This window comes from Lontra canadensis, unplaced genomic scaffold, assembly GCF_010015895.1.
Source record: "Lontra canadensis isolate GAN:19392208 unplaced genomic scaffold, GSC_riverotter_1.0 scaffold144, whole genome shotgun sequence".
Taxonomy (NCBI): Eukaryota; Metazoa; Chordata; class Mammalia; order Carnivora; family Mustelidae; genus Lontra; species Lontra canadensis.
Genome location: NW_022631138.1, coordinates 1095108 through 1119527, shown reverse-complemented (window position 1 = coordinate 1119527; position 24420 = coordinate 1095108). Strand labels below are relative to the sequence as shown.

Below are 24420 nucleotides of genomic sequence, written 5' to 3'. Positions count from 1 at the left end.
TTATTACTTGGGGACGGGCTGAACTACTGTCACCTTTCTCTGAGAAACTACCAACAGATGGATCCATGGCAGAGGAAGAAGAATGGAGTCCATGAAATGTGGAGTCGGGAAAAGGTACAGTGACCTGTACATGCCCTTGTGTTACATGAAATATCAAGTTTCAGGTGGAAAAGCTCCTAAGGACAGCAAGCCCGCCATGAATCATCCATACTTGACCTCTCAGGTGGCACAGGTGGTGCTCCCCAGGGGCAGGCAACAGGACAGATGACGCTCCTCACAGCTGTAGCCTGGGCACCATTTCTCCATGACCTGGGTGAGCAGGCTGCAAGAAGCCAGCCCCCTTCCAAGCAGCACCCAGGTGCAGAGTGGTTTGGAAGCAGTCTACAATGGCAGCAGCATCGCTAATGCTTCTCATAGCTGCCACGGCCACACCGCAGGGTTTGAGGAGACTGGGGTTTCCTACGAGGCTTGCTCAGCCTCTGATGACTTAGTTCAAGGGAGCTCTGTTCCTTGAAACGTTATCTTAGTCACAAACATCTCACATTCCTGGGCCACATCAAAAGGGGTGGGATGCCCAAGACTTTCCTCTCCTCCAGCACAGAAAAACTCCATATGCCACCATGTTCTCTTGGGTTGTCCATCTGCAGGTGGGACCTGGAGTCTTTGCCCAGGGCGGAAGGGCTGGAGGTCAACTTCTAGGTCTTTGGTACCTGAGAGACTCAGAGCCTCATTCAGAAACGTCTCCGTAAAACATAGGCACCGGACTCTTATCTCCAAGGTCTCTTCCAACCACAAAAATCTCTGGATGCTCTCTTTACGAAGCCCACCACCACCACCTTCCAGGATCTAGGTTACCAGGATGCACTGTGAGCTCCCAGAGCTCCCACCTCTCCAGGTTCTCTCTGCTTACTGCCCACAGCAACTCATCCCACATGTGTTCACAGAATTGAAGTAAATTCAGAATGGCAATACTTTAAAATTACCATTTCAAAAATTCATGTCAGGTGCTACTTATCTACAGTTGTACCAGCTCTTTAACTTTTTGCTCTTTGAGGGAAAAGGCAGCAGATGTACCTTTTAAAAAATAAATGTTCAAATTTCAGTTGTTAAAAATGTAAACTGCCATGGAAACACCACACAAAAATATTTTTTTGTTTTTTTTTTTAATATTTTATTTATTTATTTGACAGACAGAGATCACAAGTAGGCAGGGAGGCAGGCAGAGAGGGGGGGCGGGGAAGCAGGCTCCCTGCTGAGCAGAGAACCTGATGATGCCGGGCTCAATCCCAGGACCCTGAGATCATGACCTGAGCCAAAGGCAGAGGCTTTAACCCACTGAGCCACCCAGGTGCCCCACAAAAAAAAAAAAAAAAAAAAAATTTTAACCATTTTCACACCCACCCAAAATGCTGTAAACTTATTTTTTAAACCATTTGTGAGCCAAATTACATCCTGAAGAGTCATCCAGATAACCCTGCCTCCTATGAACAGTCTTGGTCTTGGGCCAGACAATTTATTACTCAGGTGATGCACCCACCCCCCTTTCCTTATCCTGACCATTTTGTAGTAATCAACACTCATAGCTGACAAGATGCTAAACTGATGAAAACAACAAAATTCCAGGCTTTTCTTACGTACAACCCCAAATAAATAGAAAGGAAAAAATAATCTGCAAGTCATTATTGGTATTTGCTACCCTCTGGTGGTCAACCTTGGGAAGTTTCTACCCCAGAAAACTGGAAACGGTACCTCTTTCACAGATGGCCCCTCCAAGGGTCATCGATACCAAACCCTTTATCCCATGGGACTTCCCCAGAATCTGAGCAAGTCCTCTGCTCCTTTCACCTGTGTACACATTGTGAGGACACTAAAATAAGAATAATGTCAACCTGAGTAGAACAAGATGAGCAACATGAAAATGCTTCCTCAAAGCAGACACAATGTATCTAAAAAGACAAGCATACAACTGACACAGAATAAGCCCCATTTTCAATTCTCCCAACTCCCTGTGGTAAGGGATAACTGGCCACATTACAAAAGTATCAACAGAATAAACATCAATCAACTCTGCCTCGTCAATTTCAATGATATACACACACTTGTGAGTACCGTACATTTTCAAGACATTGCTCTAGAGACCCCATATTCTACCTTACTCTGCCCTCTGTTACACCACACCATTTGACAAGGCAGAGGTCTCACTCTGCTCACTGTCAGAGTTCTTCTATTTCTATCCAATCCCATTCAGTTCAGTCTGCACACCAAGCCCTCATGTGTACAAGGTCCTACAGAGATGCTCCTTATTTAGTCCTTAATGCTGGCTGAGGGCCAGGCTCTGGAGGATAGAATATGCCTCTGACTTCTCCTTATATACTCTTGCCTAGGGCGTTTTTCTACAATATGTTGTCCGTCAGAAAAGTGACTGCCTTTCTTTAGAACATTACATAGCTCCCCATTAACTACCAAATCGTACATGAATGGATCACCCTTGTGTTCAGAGTCTTTGTAGTGGGATGGGTGGGAAGGTGTGTGGGTGGATGGATGGATGAATGGATAGGTGAGTGGATTGGTGGATAAATGGATGGATGAATGGGAGGAGGGGGTAGGAAGGTAGATAGATGAATGAATGGACAGGTGGGTACATGACTGTGTAGACTGATAGGAAGATGGATGAGTAGATAGATGGCTGGATGGCTGGATGGATAGAAGGAAGGAAGGGAGGAAGGGAAAAAGGAAGGGGTAGGGAAAAGAAAGGGAAGGGGTGGGAAAAGGGAAAGGAGAAGAGAAGGCAAGGAAAGGAAAGGAAGAGTAAAAAGACTGCATGACATTTAGGGTTCTACTAGGCCCTACGTGGAGAACAAGTAAAAAGGCAAGATCTTTGTCCACCAAATGTTCTATTAATAATCATAAAAATGAAATCAAACTAAGTGACAAGAAGGAGAGATAAACATAAAATGATTCCAAAAGGAAACTAAAGTAGGTGACCTCCTTAGCAAGAATTAAACAGACAAAAACTTGATAGCATTATAGTGGTAGCTACAGAAATTGAAGCTATTAATTTAAAGGGACTGGTTCATGGTTGTCAGGGTGGGCAGGCTGTCATACTCTGATGCCAGCTGCCCAGCTCTAGTCCCAGCTGGTGACTAGAGTACCCAGGCCTGGCATTGCAGAGCTAAATGCAGGAGCCAGACACCAGGGTGAGAACACACATCTGGGACATCTCTGGGGATGTGTCAAAGCCTGTGTGAAGGAGAAGCCCCAGGGCAAGGCCGGAAAAAAGGAACACACAGCCAGCTCTGCTCTGTGTTCCTCCAACACAGCCCAGGCCCTAGTGATTTTGCACCATCACACCCCTGTGGTTTGAAGAACCATCTTTGACTCAGAAGACTCAGATACCCCTCACCTCCTCTTCTTTGTTATTCTAATTTTCCATGAAACCACACAGTCAGAAGGTCTCGAAAAAGTTATTCAAGGCCACAATATCCCTGAAGCCCCATTAATAGAAGAGAGACTCTCTTGAAAAAGTGGACTCTACCACCTTTCTCAGGCCCTTTCTTCATGTCCAACAACACTCACTGTCAGAAAAGGTCATGTTCCCATCACAAGTCCTGAGTGTCCCATGTGAAACCAATTTCTTCCCTTTGCTCTCCCTTCAGCCCCAGCAACTGGGAAAATCTATCCACCATCATACATACCGCAGCTTTTTATGACTCAAAGATGGTCATTCACTCCCTCCACTCTTCTCTCAGCACATGTGTCTTTTAATGATCCCCAGGAAGACAGCCAGATGGCACGGACCTCACCACTCCCCATCCCCATAGCCACAGCCAACCATGACCACAGACATCTCCCAGCCACATCCAGGCTCAGCCTCACGCATCCCCACTGTCAGCTCAAACACAGCGGGCTGAGCATGTGTTATCAACCCAGTGTGGTATCCTCACAGCCTCAGATGTCATTTTCATGACTGATAGCCCTGAACTTGATTATATAAGCTCACACATCACACCTACATATAATGGTATCTAATAATAATACCAGGCTTCCTATACGGACGGTGTGTTTGTGGGCACTGTAGAAGCCCCTTCCAGGTTCTGACCTACCCGGGCCTTACCACATCTCTACGAATTGTGCTCTCATTGTATTTAGAGGTGTGGAGAAGGTCAATAACTTGCCGAGCTCATACAGAGGCAGGCTGCGAATCCAAGAAGCCCATTCCAGAGTTCATGCTGTTCATGGTCTTGCTATGGCCTACGGTAAGCACAGCACTCCAGCTGTCTCCATACGCGTCAATCCCACACACCTCACCCGAACAACTTTATGTGGGCTGTCTTCCCTCCGCCTGCCTCAGCACTGGCATGAGGATTAGGTGATGAGGAGAAGCATGGCTCCCACCAGATGCAGTCTGGCTTAAGGGCTGTGGTGAAGGTCTTCCTAACCCAACCATTCACAGGCCAGCTCGTGGCCTTCTACAACCCAAAGTGGTAACTCAGCTAATTCAGCAGCTCATGAACACACCCGAGCACCTCCAGCTTCTTAGTATTTATGTCCTGCATTGGCCTGCTCCTGTTCACACTGAATCCAACTTTATCTTTCCATAATATCTACATGTCAATCTTCTCCACACAACATGCTATGACCATCCTTCCAAACATGGGGCCATCTCCCTTAACAAGGACCAGCAGAGTCAACCTGTAATATACTCAGTGTCCACCTTGGACAAATTTCTTTGATCTCTTCAGGCCTCAGTTTCCCCACATACCAATGGAACCTCCTCAGAACTGTTATGAGGAGAAATAAGTTAGTATGTATAAAGCACATATTATGTGCAGAGTTAGAAGGAGGAGTTAGCAACATCCTTCTTCCCTGCAAGCCTGGAATGAACTGAGGGGTTGGGGTGTGGGGCACAAGATAAACATGTACAGAACACTTACTTCTACTAAGAACTCTGTCAAGTGCTCAATTTGTGAATTCTAATTTATTCCCTTTTTTTTTCTTTAAAGATTTTATTTATTTATTTGAGACAGAGAAAGAGAGCACAAGGAAGGACAGAGGGAGAAGGAGACTCCCCACTGAGCACGGAGCCCAACAAGCAGCTCAATCCCAGGACCCTGAGATCATGACCTGAGCCAAAGGCAAACACTTAACTGACTGAGCCACCCAGGCACCCCTGATTCATTCTTCATTCATTCTGCCAACTCCTATTTGCTGTGGTCCTACTTCGTGCCATGCCACGTGGGAAGTTGAAGACCCAGCAGTGAAGGTGGCCGGTAGGGCCCCGGCTGTGGAGCCTTTAGGCTGGAAGGACACAGAAATGGCCTATCACACCGTTAGCTGGTCAAAACCATAGCAAATGCTGCAGGGGGAAGTACAGGGCCTTGAAAACATGAGAGAGGGACCACACGTAGGCTGTGACCTTTCTGAAGAAGAGACACTTACTTGTCTGACCACTAACATGTACATGAACACTAACCATGTGAAAAGTGGGGGGAGGGCACGCTAGGCAGCACAGCGCACGTGTGCAGGAGGCCAAGTGAGAGGTCATGCAAGGCACTGGAGACGGGAAGAGAACTTGGGCCATGATCTTGGAGGCACTGGGAGGCCAGGATGGGGCAAGGTGGCTGGGATGGGGCCAGGAATCTATGACTCTATCCGTCTGCTCTGTGCAGGGGTTTTCCAAATGTGGTTGCCAACCAGCAATGTCAACATCAGTGGGGAACTTGCTAGAAATGCAGCTTCACCGGCCCCGGCCCCACCCAGAGGTGCTCAGAATTCTGGGGGAGGGCCCCCGCTACCATGTAGTATCTACTATAAAAGACTAGAGAGACTCTTTGGAGAGTGGGGAACCAGCATGTCTTATGCTGAAATATTTACTTCCGTGCAAGATCAACCCAAAATGATGGGCTAGAACTCTTTCACATTTCACACTCCCTCTATTTCTGTCTCCGAACTCACGGTGACTTTCCCCAGCTTCCTTCCTCCTTCTGAAAATGCTTCCCAGCCCTCCACTTCAGCTGCCCGGCTCTACCGAAGCCCCACCTCCCACCCACGCCAAATATCTTGGTTTCCTTTCCCTTTTGTTCCTGCTAATCATTTAATCTGGCACGGCACTTTGGACACAAACTGGAGGAAGGCTATTAAGGCAAGCCTTTAAGAGAAAAACTGAAAGTACTAAGAAACTATGGAAATGAGAGATAACCATGAAAAATAAGACATCTGGGCAAAGTTTAAAAGGCCTGGGCATGCTCAGCCTTGAGCACATGTCACCATGGGGAGCCACAGCGACAGTTTTCTAATACATGAGGAATGCGCATAGGAGAAAAGGATCCATTTTTCCACTCATCAGCGAGAACAGAAGAAGCAGGACCGTCTTAGGTTTCAGCCGAGAAAACATCTGTCATGTGTTTGAGCCATAGGAGAGGAGGACCTGCCAGGAGGACTGGTGAGATCATCCTTGCCCAAGACGCTCGTGATGAGATCACAGCGGCCAGGGTCGCTGTCCATCAGGGCCGAGCGCATCGGCGGTACCCGCACCACATCACGCCGGGGGCTCGCAGGCTCCACAAGGGGATCTCCCTGTCACTGGGCAAATGTGCCTCCCGGCCAGGGCAGATGCTGACTCATAGCCACTCTTTGGCTTCAGAGACACAGAAATCCAAGGAAAACTGCGTGCTTCTGCAGAACCTTTCAGACCGCCTTGTTACCTGGAGGCCCAGATGGCATGTGTTCTAATAAAAGCTCACTCATTCCTGTCTCACAGCTAACTCCTATCTTCCCAGTGACAGCAGCAGTGGCAACAAGCATCACATCAGTCACCGCTCTGAGCTACCGAACATTCATTCGCTCTGTGCCAGCGCCGCACACACCTCTACTCGCGCCTGCCTCACCGTTATCACAAGGTCCATTTTACAGATGAAGAAGCTGAGGTTTAAAGAGGCCTCCTGATTTGTCCATGGCCCCACTGCCAGTCATGTACTGGCTGAGATTTGGGCCCTTGGTTCCCTATTCTATGATCAAGATAGGGCCTCCATGTTGCCAATGTCTGGTAGATCAGAGAATGAGGACCTTTTAAAAATCAGCCATGGGGGAGCCTGGGTGGCTCAGTGGGTTAAAGCCTCTGCCTTTGGCTCAGGTTGTGATCTCAGGGTCCTGGGATCAAGCCCGCATTGGGCTCTCTGCTCAGCGGGGAGCCTGCTTCCCCCTCTCTCTCTGCCTGCCTCTCTGCCTACCTGTGATCTCTGTCTGTCAAATAAATAAATAAAATCTTTAAAAATCAGCCATGGTCTCGTCTCTCCCACCCTCCCTGCTCCAGATCTGATGATACTGAAAATCAAGTCTCTTCCAGAAGACCCTGCCACTTCCCTGGCTCTGCTACCCTGTGCCTGCCCCTTGGGCCTCGGCCACCAGCCCGGATGAGCTAATGGGGCTGCTGGCAGCGTGGACGTCCTTCACACACCGCCGCCCCTTCAGAAACATAAAGCACAGGCTTTCTGCACCGCCTGTACAGGCCAGGGGCCAGCAGGTGCTTTCGTGTCCCTTGAGCACTCTCCTCAGAGGGACCCAAGGCCACTGCCAGCAGAGGGACTCTGGTGCACAATTGCCACTGAGGGAAGAGATAATCCTGGTTCTGACTTTTGTCCCAGCTTCTCTACAATGTAATGCTCAGCTCCCTGACTTCTCCCCTTCTGCCTCTTTCTGGAGTCCCGAAATGGCTGAAATGGTTTCTATACAGACTTAAAGAAGAAGCGTTCCTTAGCACTCTGAAGCTGTGCTTCAGAACACAGCCTTGACTTCAAGCTTCCCTGGGGCCTCCTTCATTTGTCAGACGATTCAGCCAAGGGAACCAACTGGCTGGGCCACTCCTGATGCAGGACCTCAGAACTCAACACCCCTTCAGAACCATGGGAACACAAGCACAGGAAGCAGTGCCTACGGGTGTGAGGTCACTGGCTGAGCACTGAGCCTGGTTATTTACAGCATCTCAGTTGTACCCACCAGCAGGAAATGCAAAACACAGGGCAGGTCCTATCAGGCCGGCTTCCTGGGAAGTAGGACCAAACCGATGGAAGAGAGTAAAGAAGAATTCTCCTGCTAGTCAGCTGACTGTGTGCTGATGTCAGGCCTCGAGTCAGGTGAATGAAATTTATTCCTTCTTGATGGAAAAGTTGGATTCGTGCCACAATGTATATTCACGGGTTTCCTAATTTTCCTTCCAGCTTCACCAAGCTCTATGGAGCTTAGAGCAGGTTTTTCCCTCATGCAAAAGGATGGAAAGGGCCCAGAGAACAGACAATGCTGAGCTTTGAGGAGGAGGAGAGGAGGAGGAGGAAGAGGAGAAAAAGGAGAAAGAGAAGGCCCCTCCAGAACTTGCCTCTACTGGCTGCTCTTTCCAAATTAGTATCTGGGAGGGTGGGAGAGGAGGGGAGATAGAGATGCCTTCTAGGGGTCTGGCTTCATGGACTCCAACTGTGATCCTGAATGCCATGCCCCAAAGAGCCACGTGACCATCAAATCTCCCCAGTGAACTGAACTGAGACACGCCAGCCTCCCCTCACTTGTCAGCTCTTAGCTGCTTTTCCAGCAGATGCATTTGTTCTGAATGACCCAGGCCCCCCCAAGGTCATCGTTTGTGGCTCCTTTACCACAATGCCTATGTCGTACCCACCATAATCAGCAGCCCATCTGAGATGTAGATGGATAGGATTCCATGATAAGAAGGGTGCAGAACTGTTCTCTGTATGCGACCAACTGGCCCTTCTTAGTATCTAACCATTAACCCTAGCCACATTATAACAATTGTGGCTTGGGAAGATCAGCTCCTAAAATTGTTATCCATCCCCGGAACATGCAGAGAATAAACCGTGATGTAAATTAAAATCAGAGTCAACTACCTTCATGGCACCCAGAGCTTGGAAAGTCACAGCTAATCTTGAAGGGGTCAGCGCTGCCAGCATTGCATTGAATCTTGCACTCTTGTTCTTAATAGGGGAATGGTACTGCCCATCTGGAGCCACAGAACCAAACCTATAATAGGGGAGAGGCAGGTGGAAAAGAGGAGCAGGGTTAACAAAGAAGAAGTACACGGCACCACTAGAAATGATGTCATACGCACACACAAGGTTTCTAGGTCCAGGAACTACGCTCATGAGACCTCAGAGTCAGAGGCAGGGGAAGAGTCTCCCCAGTAGATTCTGACCAAGACTTGACTCACGGAAAGTAAAAGCAGGTTTCGTGCCAAAAAGAAGCATGGGGACTGCCATCATTAAACCCACACTGGAGCCTGAATGTGAAGACCACACCCCAATCCACTCTTTTGTTGTTGATATATAATTCACATGCCATAAAAATCCCCCCCTTTTAAGGTGTGCAATTCAGTGCTTTTTAGGACATTCAGAAACTCGTACAAACATTACCACTGTCCAGTTCCAAAACATTTCATCACCCCCCCAAAAACCCTCATGCTGTGAGCAGTCACTCCCCATACTCATCATACTCCAGGCCCTGGCAACCGTTAAACTACTATCTATCTCTACAGAGTTGTCCATTCTGGATGTTTCCCATCGGTGGAACTGTACAATATGTGGCTTTTATGTGTGCCTTCTTTTACTCAGCTCGGTGTTCTCATGGTCCCTGCATGTTGTGGTGTGTGTCTATACTTCATGCCTGTTTACAGCCCCATGATAAGCCCCCACATGGATACACCATATCTTGTTCCTCTGTTCATCAGTTCATGGATATTTGGGTTGTCTCCCCTTTTATGGCTATTATGAATAATTATGCTATGAACAATTGAACAGTTTGAACAATTGTGGACATGTTTTGGTGCAAGCATGTTTTCGATTCTCCTGTGAACGATGTTTTCACCCATACCTAGGAACAGAATGGGCTCATATGAAAAACTTAAACTTTTGGAGAAATGCCAAACTCTTTTCCAAATTGGCAATACCATTTTCATCCCCACCAAGAAGGTTTGAGGGTTTCAATTTGTCCACATCCTCGCCAACCATTACGGCTTGTCTCTTTTTTTATACCCATCTGAGCAGGTGCAAAGTGGTATCTCATTGTGGTTTTGATTGGCATTTCCCTAATGACAATGACGTTGAGCATCTTTTCATGTGCTCACTAGCCATTTGCATATCTTCTTCGAAGAAATGTCTATTCAGGGTCATTTTTCAACTGGGTCATTTGTCTTTTAATTGTTGAGCTATAATAGTTCCTTTTATATTCTGGATGTCATATATATAAATAGATATAGATATAGATGATATATATGTATCATACATACCACAATATATGTGATTTCCAGTTATGTTCTTCCATTCTGTGTAATGTCTTTTCACATCCTTCATAGTGTCCTTTGAGGTGCGAATTTTTTAAATTTTGATGAAACTTAAAAATTTGCTTAATTTTAATTTCTTTTTTTCTTTGGTTGCTTATGTTTTTGGTGTTTAAATCGAGGTCACAAAGACACACATCTATCTTTTCTTCTAAGAACTTTAAGTTTGGGCCTCTACATCTATATCTGTGATCCATTTTGAGTTAATTTTTATGTACAGGATGAGTGAAAAGTCCAACTTCATGCTGTTGCATGTGGGTGTCCAGTTGCCCCAGCACCGTCTGTTGAAAGGACTATTCTTTCCCCCCATTAAAAAGTCTTACTGTCCTTGTTGAACATTAATTTACCATAAATGTAAGAATTTATTCCTAGACTATTCTATTTCATTGCCTATCAATTTATCCTGATGCTAATACCACAGTAAATGTTTTTTCCTTTTTTTCTTTTTTTTTTTCCTTTTTTACTTCCCACCTGCTTTCAGGGGATCCACTATAATATCACACCGTCTCCATTACTATAGATTTGTAATAAATTTTCAGATCAGAAGTGTGAGTCTCCTACTTCTTTAGCAAGATTGTTTTGGCTATTCTGACTCTTGTATTGCCACATAAAGTTAAGGAGTAGTTTCTCAGTTTCTGAAAAAAAAAAAAAAAAAAGGCAACTAGGATTTTGACAGGGATTGCAATGAATGTAAACATCTACTTCCTGATCCATTTTTTATCAACACCCCAAAATGGGGCTCCTCCTCCAAAATGCCTGTTTCTACTGCCGTTCTCTGGCATATTGAAGGCAGTTTAAAGGGCAATAGAATGGTTTAGAATCAAATCCTTCTTATAAAAAATATCTATATATTCTCATATCTTCTACAGACCATGTAGCTCACTGTCACTTTTCTTACTGGCTAGATCTAACTTTCTAATCTCTAATGTATTGGATGAAAGATGAGCCAATGGATCCAGCTTCTGGCAGACTGGCCAGGCCACTGAGATCTCGTGAGGGTGGATGACACATGGGGAGCTCTACAACTACAGCTTTCCTTCCCTCTTGCCCATCCCCCAGAGCACAGTGCTGCTGCCTGAGCGAATGGAAAATGGGCTGGCATCTCTGGGGAAGGCTGGTGGCACTCAGACCTGCTGTCATGGGCACTGGTGGCTCCTGAGGGGGCCTCAAGGCTTCCCCACACACCAGGATAACTGCAAAGATGCTTTTGTTGTTTCCATTTTATCTCTTACCAATTCCCCAGGGGCTTGGGCGGGGGTGGGGGGGGCGTGGTTAACAGAATTTTTACAGTTAGGAATTTTAACAGAAACTTTGTTTCTCACACATTTTTCTTAAACTTTTGGCATCTATGACATTGACCTGCTGGCAAGAGTTTGCAGGCAAAGCAAAGGAATGAGGTGTTATAAAGGAAATTCTAGACTCCAGCTATTATCCAGACCTTAATTGCTAACTTTTCCACAGATTTGCCATAAGCTGGTAGGTCAGGATTGTTACTAGATACTAGAAATGCTGTTGAGAAAAGTAACCGTGGTTGGTGTTTCTTGGCCTCTGCAAAATGTAATGTGAACTCCTAGAGCTCCACCCCTGAAAATGCACCAGAAGAAGCAGCCTTCACCTCATCATTTAACCCACCCTGACGGCAGTGGGATGCTGGGAAATGACACTGAGCATCTCTGACATTACCCATCCCTCCAAGAAGCACTGGCTATAACAGCCTCCTGGGCTGAACGGTGGTACCTTACCTCCTGCCACCCCCGAAGGAGGTGATAACATTACCCAGTGTGTAATAGCAACAACAGCAACAAATTTTAAGGAAACAACCTAAATTGCCCAACAGTAAGAACAGATTACATAAACTGTAGATCACTTATTTAACGATCTATTACAACAATATTGAAAATGATAATGTACATATGTATTTCCTGTTGCATAAAACATTTGACAAAATGTTAAGCAGAAATTACAAGTTATAAAAAATAGAATTTGTGGGGCGCCTGGGTGGCTCAGTCGGTTAAGCCTCTGCTTTCAGCTCAAGTCATGATCCCAGGGTCCTGGGATAGAGCCCCACATGGGGCTCTGCTCAGCAGGGAGCCTGCTTCCCCTCTCCCCCTGCTTCTCTGCCTACTTGTGATATCTCTCTCTGTGTTGAATAAATAAATAAAATCTTTAAAAAAAAATAGAATTTGTAAGTGGATCTCATTCAGTAAAAATCAAACATCCCTCTCTCTGTTGATACACCAGCGTGGAAAGAATTCTAGAGAGTTATACATTAAGGTGTGCATAACAATCACTGTGTCTGGGGAATAGCATTTTGGGTAACTTCAATTTTTTTCTGTTTTCTTATCTACATTTTCCAATGGAAGATCAATAAACTTGTAGGAGTGGCTGGCAGACAGCCTGGACGTGCAGCCCATGAGACCCAGGCGCCAGGCCCAGCTTGGGAGAGCAATGAGATCATAAGCACAGCCAATCTGAGTTAAAGTAAAAAGTACTCACTTATCCAGCAGGTTCTCCCTTGGTATCCGAACCTTGTGAAATATTAAAATCCCATTATCCACACCATGCAGACCTAGAGAGAGCAGAAAACAGCTGCAGGGGGCAAATCCGTGCTAGCCTCAGACCTACCATTCCTGCTATTTCCCAGGCCTGTCTCTGCTAAAATCCCGCACCCTTTCTTTTTCTCCCAGGATGCCTCATGCTGTTCTATTTGGGGCAGGGGTGGGGACGCCGTCTGTTTGTTTTCTTGAAGAGCTGTGCCTTCTGTGCTCCTGGGCTCATGTGGAGAGTCTGGGTACTATGACTTGGGAAGGAGGAGCTCTAGGCATCAGAAGGAAATGTCAGGGCAAGCGCTGAGAAGGCAGGAAAGCAAGAAGTCTAATTTCTCCTCCCTCCCAGCACTTCCGTACCAGAACAAGGGGTAAGTTTGTGAAATCAGATGCCTTTTTAGACAAGAGAAAATGGCCACGAGGATAGCTGTGAGTGACTGGGGTGACCCAAGTTTCAGAAGCTTCCTGAAAGCCACCGGTCCTGTTTCCTAATGACACCTGTCAGAATCTGGGGTCTACTTTTTGTTTATCTCACACTTAGGAAGATTTAATCTAAGGGGGAAAAAATCTTTAGTAAACATCTTTATTTAGAACATCACCCCTTGACAAGGACACAGTTGCATTTAGGAGCTTACAAGGAAACCAAAGCAGACTTTTTTAAGTTGCCAGTGTTTTAAATGTCTGGCACCACTTCACAAGAGCTCAGCCCTCTGCTCTCAGCAACAATGGACTCGAGAGGTGACTTCAAGGGACAAGGCCAGCGAGGGCCTCTGTCACCCCTGAGAGATACAGTCAGAGCACTCACAACCCTACCTGTAGCCCATTCCTGCAGCCATGGCAGTGGTCATTAAACACTGAGGGCCAAGACGAGACTATCCCCTCCACCGAAGAATCATCTTCTTCCCCCTTTTCTCTTTTTGTTTATTTTTCCTTCTCTTCCCACCTGTTTCTTTGGCTTGGTTTGGCCTTGGTTGTGGACAACCAGTGGGGCCCACAGGCGTGGCCCGCTCTCAGTAATTGCTGGTCGAATTACACCGCCCCCAACCCCACCCCTGAAATTCACACATTCGAGTTCTAACCCCCAGTACTAATGAATGTGACCTTATTCGCAGACAGGGTCTTTACAGAGATAATCAAGTTAAAAGAGGTCATTAGGGTTGCCCTAATCCAAGGGACTGGATTATAGAAAGGGGAAATTTGGACACAGACATGCACACTAGGAGAGAGAACACCATGCGAGCATGAAGACACCAGCTAGAAGCCAAGGAGAGAGGCGTGGCACAGTTTCTCCCTCACAACCCTCAGAAGAAACCAATCCTGCCAGCGCCTTGATCTTGAACTTGTAACCTCCAGCACTATGAGCCAATACATTTCTGTTGTTTAAGCCGCTTAGCCTGGGGTATGACAGCAAACTTGTCCCGTGAGTCAGTCCTCGGGATTCATCAAGGACCTCTGAGGCACCAACACCAGGCTGTGGCTCAGAGGCAGGAAAAAGAGAGAGCCTCGACTGGCCCTCTGAGAGCCCACAAGTCCAAGAAGAGGAAAAGAGGCGAAATTACGCAGGGCAAAGCTGCCTCATGACTGGAAAATCCGAGAGGCTGGGAGGAAACAAGACCAATACATATTCATAAATGGCAATCTTCAACATTCCCCAACAGTTGTGACGTAAAAGACTTTCATCAGGCTTCAAAATCGAAAAGTCTTCTCTGCCTTCTCTGTTTTGCTATTTTGGTGAGTTAGGTTCGACCCTCCTTGGGTGGGGCAGGGAGTGTGCCGGAAGTGCAAATGAGGGGAGAAGAGGTGTCACTTGGGGACTCACCTTCCTTGTACATCATATCAATAGCTGTCACTCCGGGGTACAAGCTTCCATTCTCATCACGGACAGGAACAATGAAACAGTGGGGCCCTGAGAAAGCAGAGACACAGTTGATAAACTCTCTTTTCTAAAGCTACGATTAAAGCTTTATTCATTTCCTGGAACAGCCTATAAATTGTGTTGATCCTGAAATTCAGTCAGTTCTAGGACCCTGCCCTGCATATGGTAGTGTATACAGTAGTCGCCCCTTGTCCACAGGGGATATGTTCCAAGACCCCAGTGAAGGCCTGAAACCATAGAAAGTACCAAATCCTATATATGCCAAGTGTTTTCCTGCCTACGTGATGAGATGAAGTAAGGGAATGACATAGGCCCTGTGACAGAGTGTGACACTACTATGGACCCTCTGACCTCGGAAGGAAGGTCATCTGCTTCCAGACTGCAGCTGACGGCAGGTAACAATAATCGTGGAAGGCAAACATAAGGGTGGGGCTGGGGGGGGACTACTGTAATGTCAAAATGTAAGAATAAATTCAGCCACCGTGTACACTGAAGAAATAAAGTTGGTGCTGAGTTTATACAAGACAAAACCAGTGCTGTGAAGTACACTTTCAAGGTAAAGTACTTGCTGGAAAGTAGTAAGGGTAAAGAGAATTATTCTAGCTTTCTGCACCAGCACAAACCTTGCGATCTTCCGTTTATGATGAGCTGAGCAAAGACAGCGGCATAATTCCCATACATCGCATTTCCAATGTACATCTTCTCAGCATTTTCACATGGCGTGTCGATCACAAACTCCTACACAGAAAAAGAGCGACAGAGTTTTCCTCTCCTAGGCTCATCTCAACTCCTTGGCTCAGTGCAATGATTACTGTGAAATAGATCCACATCCTCCAGCAGGACACCCTCAGGTGATTGATTTCACAGCAGAAGAGAAGACAAAACCCCCAAGCCCCTGGTGATCTATACTCAGCTCTCCCAAACATCCCACTCGCAAGGTTCACAAGACAGGATGACACGTTTAATGATCTGGGGCCCCTAGGTGGATGAGTCCACATCTGCGTGTTTTATCTTGTCTGCTGGGCATTGAGTCTTGTGGACAAATCACTTGGTTCCTCACGTCCTCCACTCTTGCCCTGGCCTTGAAAATCTCTACCTTATTGATAGGGTTTTGTTGTTTAAACAGCATCTAATTGAGGGCCAAAACCGTATGCCAGAAATGCAAGCAAGATTAGTAGGCAACCATGACCCAGTCCCACCATTGCTTAGAATTTAGCCCACACAATCCTAATTTTTATTAAAAAAAAAAAAAAAAAAAAAAACCAACCCTCATTTGAGCCTTTGGATGATTGTTTCAGATCCTGCCTCTCCTTTTTCTTGATCGATGGATATAATAATTAAAAGTTCCCCCAAAGGCATAAACCCTTAACCTGAAACATTTGTAGATAATTCTCTTATAAGGGAAAGTATCTTTGAATATGCCACCCAGTTTGTCTCCATCATATGACCAAGGATTCTTCCAGCTCCAAACAGAAATTAACATTGTTCAAGAAATTAACATTGTTAATTAACATTGAAATTAACATTGTTCAAGAAAACCATGCAGGGTTTTTGTTTTCAGGCTCTGCTCAATCTGGGTCTTCTCTCTCCTCCTCTCGGGAAGCCAGGGCAGAATCACAATGGAAATGCCCTGCTTCGCTTCTGATTCTGCTCACCACCCGGGTTACCCAGGAACCTCTCGTCAAGGAGGCACTGACGGTAACGGGCAGCTCTGAATACAGGGTCTCTGGGGCAGGTCAGGGAATCCAGGGGAAATAGCAAAAGAGCAGAACTGCATATCTAATTGGAGCTGACAATATCGAAAAGGTGGCTGAACTAAAGCAACAAACGATTGATCATGTAAAGATTATCTCGGAGTCCGAATTTTAAAGTCTATAGACTACCCTCGCCTGCTGGCCAAGACATACATTCTCGAAGCCCAAGAAAACATTCTCTGACATGTGTTTGCACAAGGAAACTTCTAGCATGTGCAAGCGCTTTTCAGAAACATAAATGGACAAGCTGAATCCTTTTAAGGGAAGTCTCTGGAGACTGCCCTAGTCTTATCAGGCCAGCCAGGATTTCTCAAAGAAAGGAACTATTTGAGGCTGAGTGCAGTAACAACCACAACAACAACAAAAAAATCCGTGTGGTGAAGGGACGCTTACCCCTAAAGGGTAGGAAGGGAAGTAGCAGAGTAACATTGACCTGGCAGCAAAGATCTGGTTGGGTGGGGAAGAGACGGAAGGCCATCCATCCCCGAAAACATCTGATACACTCTGGGAAAGGAGGTTTGTCACTTCTGGCAAAAACATTGATTTGGGAAAGTCTGCACAAGCCAAAATGCTGGCATTAAAGCATGATCTAAATAATGCACACCATGTGTGTCGGTTCCTACCATAATTAGTTGTTGAAGGCCAACAAAATGGTCAGTACTGTAAGCACTTAAAAAAAAAAAAAAAGGAAAAAGAAGAAGAAAGAAAAGAAGAAAAAAAAGGCTTTGCCCAAAAGCTCATAGCTGTATTTATTTTTGTTAGCATAAAATATAAAACTAAATTCTCTCTTACCTCTTAATTATCCCCACCACTACCCGAGCCTCTGTCCAAAAATAAAAATAAAACAGCCAACCCACAGAAATGAATAACCAGAAAATGTAAGTGATTGAAAGAGTCCTTGAGGGAGAGAGGGCTCATTGGATGTGCTCTCACGTTTTACAAGGGAAATGAAGGGGGAAACACGGAAAGCAATGAAGGAGAAATCCATTCCCTGCTATGTCAATCCTCAGTGGCCCGAGTTTATGATGGGCTTATTCTCTCTCTCACTCCCACCGGAGTGTTCACCAGAGTCTCCTCATCATTACGGTTTCAGCTCTGCAACCCCCCTGCAGAAGGCGGCAGCTGCCAAAGCATGCCAGGTAGCTAAATCATTTATGCTGTTTGGGGAAAATGGGACCCACCCTGGTAAATGATTTTGGTGGGAAAAAATAATGACTGTAAGAAGAAACAAATAAATAAGAATTCTGGGTGGGGTTTCTTTTTTCCTCTCTAATGACAGCAAGGTGAGCTCAGTACTGTGGTTTAGGGAAAGAAAAAACTGATCAACCGAAAACTGAAAAGGTGTTTGGTTAGCACGCCACCCCTTGCTGGAAAGCTAAGCTGTGAGGGGCAGCCCCACCTGAGGCAGACTCGTTCATTAACTGCAGACTCATTCATAGTTTCCTAACCTCTGTGAGCCTCAGTTTCTCCACCTATCAAATAGGGACAATAATATCTTCCTAGAAAACTACAGGGTCTTTAACACAATGTCACATGTACAGTGCTCAGCCTGACATCTAGCACACATGGGCTAGATTACAAGAAGTGGCTTACTGTCATGTTGTGGGATGGTTATTGCAAGGGAATACGGTGAAGTATACAGAAGGTGTTCAACACAGAGCCCGGCACATAGGGAGCATTCGATACATGTCAGTCCTTACTCTTGCTAGGACCTTGGACATCGCTGACTATTGTAGAGAATTAGCATCTGGGCAGGAGGACGGGATGAACATATTCCAACAGAACCTTCGCTTGAATCCATCATTCTAACCCCTGATCCCCTCTAGCTAGCGTTTGTGGGTCGGGAAAACCCGCTAGCAAAAATTCAGATTCTAAAGGACAAACTCAGCAAAAACGAAGAACAGCTAGAGTGAGTAGCCACACCTACACCCACGCCCCACGCCTGCATATATATATTTTTACCCACACTCGTGTCTAGAAAGAACTTCAAAATTTACGTATTCCTTCACAGTTCTTTTTTTTTAAGATTTTATTTATTTATTTGACAGAGAGAGATCACAAGTAGGCAGAGAGGCAGGCAGAGAGAGAGAGAAGGAAGCAGGCTCCCCGCTGAGCAGAGAGCCTGATGCGGGACTCGATCCCAGGACCCTGAGATCATGACCTGAGCCGAAGGCAGCAGCTTAACCCACTGAGCCACCCAGTGCCCCTCCTTCACAGTTCTTAGGAAAACCCAATATCAAGCAAGAAACTATGAAGGAGAGTGAAATAAGTAGAGAGTTTCTTTATTCGGAGGGAGGAGGAGCTAAAGAAATGGAGACTTCTTTAGAGAGAGCAGGGTTTTCGCCCTGCGGGGTATGACGCATTTATGGAGAGGGTCAGTTTAGAGTCTTGACGAACTGGTTTTTATTTATGAGGACAGAAGGGAAACTAACGAAGTTCCCCACATATACTAAAGATCACAGAAGCAAGACTGTTTTGTGAAATTCTATTTGGGAGGCCATGGGAGTTTTCATGTAAGTCACAGTTAGAAACACTGCTTCGTGCCAGTAACAAGGGCATGGTTCCTGGTAAGGAGATATCAGCACACGCAGTGCCCTCCTGCCGCAAGGTGCAAAGGGGAGTGCAAACAAAACTTCTCTTCCAGCCATTTACCTGAGGCGGTTGGGAAGGATGACAAAATGGTGCCCGTACTGCTCTCCTAGGGGTGTCACCAGACATCCAATTAACAAGAGCACATAAAGTGCATGAAGCAGTGCCTGCACATGGTAGGTGCTGAGAAAGTGCTGGCTTATATGAGACACATGAAGGCTGAGCATGTGTCCCCCTCCACTAAAGCACCTAGGCAATTGTTTGAAATCTGAGCCCCTCTGACCAGAGAGTGTACACGGAGGATGTGAGGTTGACCTCGGGAAGAAGGAGAGTCTGGTTCTGAACAGGTTTCCCACCACCCCAAACTGCAGAACAAGGGGCAGAATCCTCACCTGCGCCGAGAGGTCAAAGGTGGCTTCAGTCTGGATCCCTCTCACGTTGCTCCCGTGGCCCCTCTCGGTCATTGCAAACATCCCAGTGTATTTCTGCTCCTGGAGTTTACCAGATATTAGAAGGGAATTAGCTAGTCAGATGCTCGATCTAAATGCAGAGCTCTGATCATCAAGGATGTGGGTAAGAGAGGGAGCCGTGAGTTGGAGATATTTACAAGCGTTGTGCCTGGGGGCAGCTACTGTGACAACAACGTGACAGTTCTTTTAAAAAACAATCTGGAATCTCTCATTCAGAACAAGATTCTCCCTGACGTTAATTCTCTGGTTTACTTTCTTTCTCTGCAAACATGCGCTCACACACACATCTAGTTACTATGAATTTTTAAGGCTCTCCATGGAAGAAAACACGCCATACCTGGAGGGGCTGAAGCCACTTAGTGACATGTCCTGGGCTTCCAAGGTTCCTGACTGCACCACCAAATAGCCAATAAATTATTCCACACTGAAAGCAAGAACAACATAGACCGTTGTTAGCGAGAGTCAACAATTGAATGATGAATAAAGCCCTGGCCAAACTCCATTCAAGGAGCATGTGTTCAGCTTGTCCAGCTTTACAAAAGCCCCACAAGTGGTCCAGTTTCATTCTTTTGCATGTGACTGTCTAGTTTTCCCAACGCCATTTGCTGAAGAGACTCTCTTTTTTCCACTGGATATTTATTCCTCCTTTGTCAAAGATGAATTGACCACCTAATTGGGGGTTTACTTCTGGGTTTTCTGTTTTATTCCACTGCTCCACATCTCTATTTTTATGCCAGTACCATACAGTTTTAATTCCTACTGCTTTGTAATATGACTCGAAATCTGGAATCGTGATACCTCCAGTTTTGTTTTTCTCTGAAATGACACTTTGGAACGTTCAGTCTGCCTTATCTGCTCAGGGGCTAGCTTAGTGCCTGGTGTGGAGAAGATGTGTAACGAAGTATTTATGCACTGATCCCAGACACTAGCCCAGACTGCAGAGGTGAACCCTACCATGAGAAACTGCCAGCAAACAGGAAAGCTGATGGAAAACGGAATGCAAATCCAATAACGAGCAAGCACTCAGCCCGCGATGAGACAGCCTGGGCTCCAAGCCCAGCTTAGGTACCCACTGGCTGGGGGACCTTGGAAAAATGGCAATCCTCAGTCTCCACATCTGACAAACACAGTGAGTGATGAGTGCTCCCACTTACTGAGCACTTACCCTTCTAAGCACTGAGCTTCATACACACAAGCCCACTGATTCTCACAACCACGCCGGGAAAAACACGTCATCACCCCCACTTGACAGACAGGGACACTGAGGTTCAGCGAGAGGGGTGACCTGCCGAAGGCTGCGCTCTGAGATGGTGAGCAGGGCTGGGGTCCAAAGCCAAGGTGCTTAATGCCTAATAGCACTTCATAAGGTTGCAGCGAGAATTCAGTGACGGTCAACTGCCAAGGACTCTGGTCTTTTATAAACCCTGGAAAAGTGTTGCTGGCAAGGAGGAAGTGGAGGAGGAGAATGATGAGGAGGAAGATGAGAAGGAAGGGTAGGTGGAGCAGAGCCATTTAAAGGGAGTGGAGGATTGATGACAAAGACAGAAGAGTTCAAGTGTATAGACACTGGCTGTGTTTGCAGGCTTGCATGCCGTCCTCTGCCCCGGCCACCCAGTGCCGGCTTTTCTCTGGGGACCCCTCCTCTCCCTCAGTCAGTCCAGGTGGTCTATGGCTAATGTTGACCTCACCCTCAGCTCTAGAATGAGCCTAGGACCCAGGACGGGTCGATTTGCAATAACATCTATAATATCCTGGCCATGGGGGATGGATGGCATCAGCACAGACCCGTGCGTGGTCTGGGTGGGTCCAACCACAGCATCCTCTGGGACACATGGGTGAGCTAGTAGGCAAAAGATGCTCTCTCTTTCTCACTGCAGTGGAATCTGGAAGCATGCAGGCCTAGAGCTGCTGGCTGCTCTTGCCATCACGAGAGCTGGTATAGGAAACCAACACATGAGGTCAAGGTGGGGAGAAGGAGACAAGGCAGACACATGGGACAGACCAGGTCCCCACATCCACACCTGTGGCACTCTGGACTCTTCAGTTATAATAGCCAATAGGTACCCTTTTTCCCTGGGGTCATCACAGTTGAATGAGCTTGAGTAGACACAGTAACCCCAAGGAAGACCTTGTAGGAAGGGAAATGGCAGGAACGGAATCTTAAGATCTCCCACCCAAGACTGTCACCGGCCTCTGGCAAGAACTAGTCCCACACTCCACATATGTGATCAGCCTGACCCTAACTATCTGAAAGGGCACTTTACCAAATTCAAAAACTCTGACATCATGACAGACGAATTTCATTAATCACCTCTGACATATGAAGTGCTTTCATTTGGAGACTCATAAAGAATCCTCGGAATCCTCATGACCCTGCTGATCACATTGCTAATTCCAGCCCGGGAAGATACAGTCAATCCAAATAGTGTTTTTCCCATCATAAATCATCTTGGAAATCAAGTTTTAAAAAAGCATTTTTCTAAAACTAAAACAGGTTGAATTCTCCACCCCCAAATCTCTCTAACTGGTGGCTAATGCATTCTTTACAAATATATTCCTTTTCTAGATTTTAAATCCATTCCTCCTCATTAGAAAAGGGAGTGGGGAGAATATTTTATCCACATTTTGAAAACTCCCGTTCACTAAATGTCATCAGTAGGAGCACTGGGCGGGTGAATGAAACTTGCTGGTTTGCAGAAACCACAGCAGTTAATAGACGTGGTGTCTGTGTGACCCCCCAATCCACAGAGTCACTTAAAATGTGAGGATTTTCCCCCAAGTGCTGGGCAGTGTGTTGCCAAAGCCACATTCTCTGAAAGAGAATCTGACCCAATGGGGCTGACACAGGGGGAGCACCTGAAGGTTCCAAGCAGATGACTGTCTGGCCTGATATAAGCCTCCTGTGAGGAGGATGGACCCCAGCCCAGCCAGCAGGAAGAAGATGCCTCCTGAGCAACCACTGAGGTAAGCCAGTGAGCAGTGGTCAGACCGGGATGGTGCGAAGCAGGGGCGTTCAAGGTAGATTCTGGAGACAGAGCTGATGGGCTGGATTTGGAAGAAGAAAGCAAGGGAGGACTCTAGGTGCCACCTGATTTTGGGCCTGAGCCTCCAGATGGATGAAGGCCCATTAACTGTTTAGTGGGGGCTAGGTGGGGGGTTGATTGCTGGAAGAACCAGGGAGGGGGGGATGAATTCCCTAAGACAGGGAGGCAGAAACTGAACAAAGAAGGGCACTAACCCATCACAAGGGAGCAGGGCAAAGTGTCCTCCTCGGAGAGCACTGTGTCCATTGCTGCCTTTGCTGCCCAGTGGGCATCCTGGCCTCTAGTCCACCTCAGCAGACAGGACCCAGACTAGTCTATTTGTTCTGAGAAAAACCAAAGAATGCAGTGGCAAGGAAATTAGACAACGGGAAGGACACCACAAAATCTCTAAATCTATGTGCACCTTGCATTGTTTGTTTGGGAAAGCTCCTTCTCTCCTTTCTCACTCATCTGGAGGATGGGAAGGGCAGCTACCTCGTGTACATGAGGTCATGAGCACAATATGCCCAATGACAGCTGGCAGTAGCATCTGGAGGCCACAGTCAGAGCTACCTGGGGACTGGGAACTGCTGTCAGGACAGGCTGAAGAGGTTCAAGGATGGGGCCTCTTAACTTCCAAATGGTGACTAGCAAGAAAGATGTCCCACCATGGCAGGGAAAGCTAGGGGGCTGGAGCTGGAACACAGGTCAATTTCACCTCAATCCACTGACTGAGCCACTACCTAGGAGACTGCCAGGAAAGGGTCTGGGTCACATCTTAGGGGGTACCATCCCAGCCACTTACCAAGCTCCTGCTACCTGCCAGCCATAACATACAGCTTCTCATAGGCATCATCAATTTAAATCTGACCGCAGCCCATGAATGGACATTAGCAGCACGTCTTCACAGAAGAGAAAACAAAGGTCACCCATTATGAGCTTAGATGTAAAAGGAATGTGCATGAACTTTGACTGTGAAGTCCTAGAGACAGGACGTAAACCCACGTCATTCTGACTCTCTCCATGCCACCATGTACCAGTCAGGTCTGTCATGCATGCCAGGAAGTCTGCCATGGCTGTGATGGGCCAGGCCCTTCCTACACCATAGTCCAAAAGTGGGTCCCCTGAAGAATCTTCAAGTGCATTCAGACTCTTTTCTCTTTTCATTCCAAGAGCAAATGGAACACACTGAAGCACTGCTGGTTTCTGAGACAATGGTGGCCCCAGAAAGGATAGTGCTATGGACTGCATTGTGTTCCCCCCACAATGCATACACTGAAGCCTTAACCCTCAGTGTGTTGGTGTTAGGATATGGGGTCTTTGGGAACTAATTAAATTTAAATGAGGTCATGCGTGGAACATTCACGATGGGATTAGTGCCCTTATAAGAGATACCAGAGAGTGCTCTCTCTTTCTGTCTGTCTCTCTCTGCCCAGTCCCAGTGTGGGGACACAGCAAGAAGGCAACCATCTACAGGAAGAGAGTCCTCACCAGGAATTCCATCAGCTGGACCTTGATCTCACCAGCCTCCAGAACTGTGAGAAAATGAATTTCTGTTATTTAAGCCACATGAACTATAGTATTTTATCATGGCAGCCCAAGCAAACTAAGACAGATAATAGGGTAGTTCAGATAGAGAAAAAGAGGAACAGTCATGGGGAAGAAGAAAAGGAAGCATGTCACATTTCTTTGGGTCCTAGAGTCCTTCCAGAATGCATCAGCGTGTCTGGTAGAAGACCTCAGGCAGGCTCCCAAGCTAAAGCAGGGATTCAAAGCCCTTAGTAAAGGAAGTCTTTCCCTGGAACCTCTCACTTTCCCACCCCACC

The 24420-nt window shown here is 46.6% G+C and overlaps 1 protein-coding gene across 5 annotated transcripts in view; it reads right to left on the bottom strand.

Moving 5' to 3' along the window:
- ACOXL (acyl-CoA oxidase like) overlaps positions 1-24420 on the bottom strand; it is a 326290-nt gene that overhangs the window by 264172 nt on the left and 37698 nt on the right. For all 5 annotated transcript variants that reach the window (XM_032843889.1, XM_032843891.1, XM_032843892.1 and 2 more), the window contains exons 4-9: positions 19909-19995; positions 19494-19592; positions 15382-15496; positions 14702-14788; positions 12833-12905; positions 8892-9024 (exon numbers count right to left, since the gene is read on the bottom strand). In XM_032843889.1, the coding sequence (XP_032699780.1) occupies positions 8892-9024; positions 12833-12905; positions 14702-14788; positions 15382-15496; positions 19494-19592; positions 19909-19995 (594 nt within the window). The remainder of the gene's footprint in view (positions 1-8891; positions 9025-12832; positions 12906-14701; positions 14789-15381; positions 15497-19493; positions 19593-19908; positions 19996-24420) is intronic.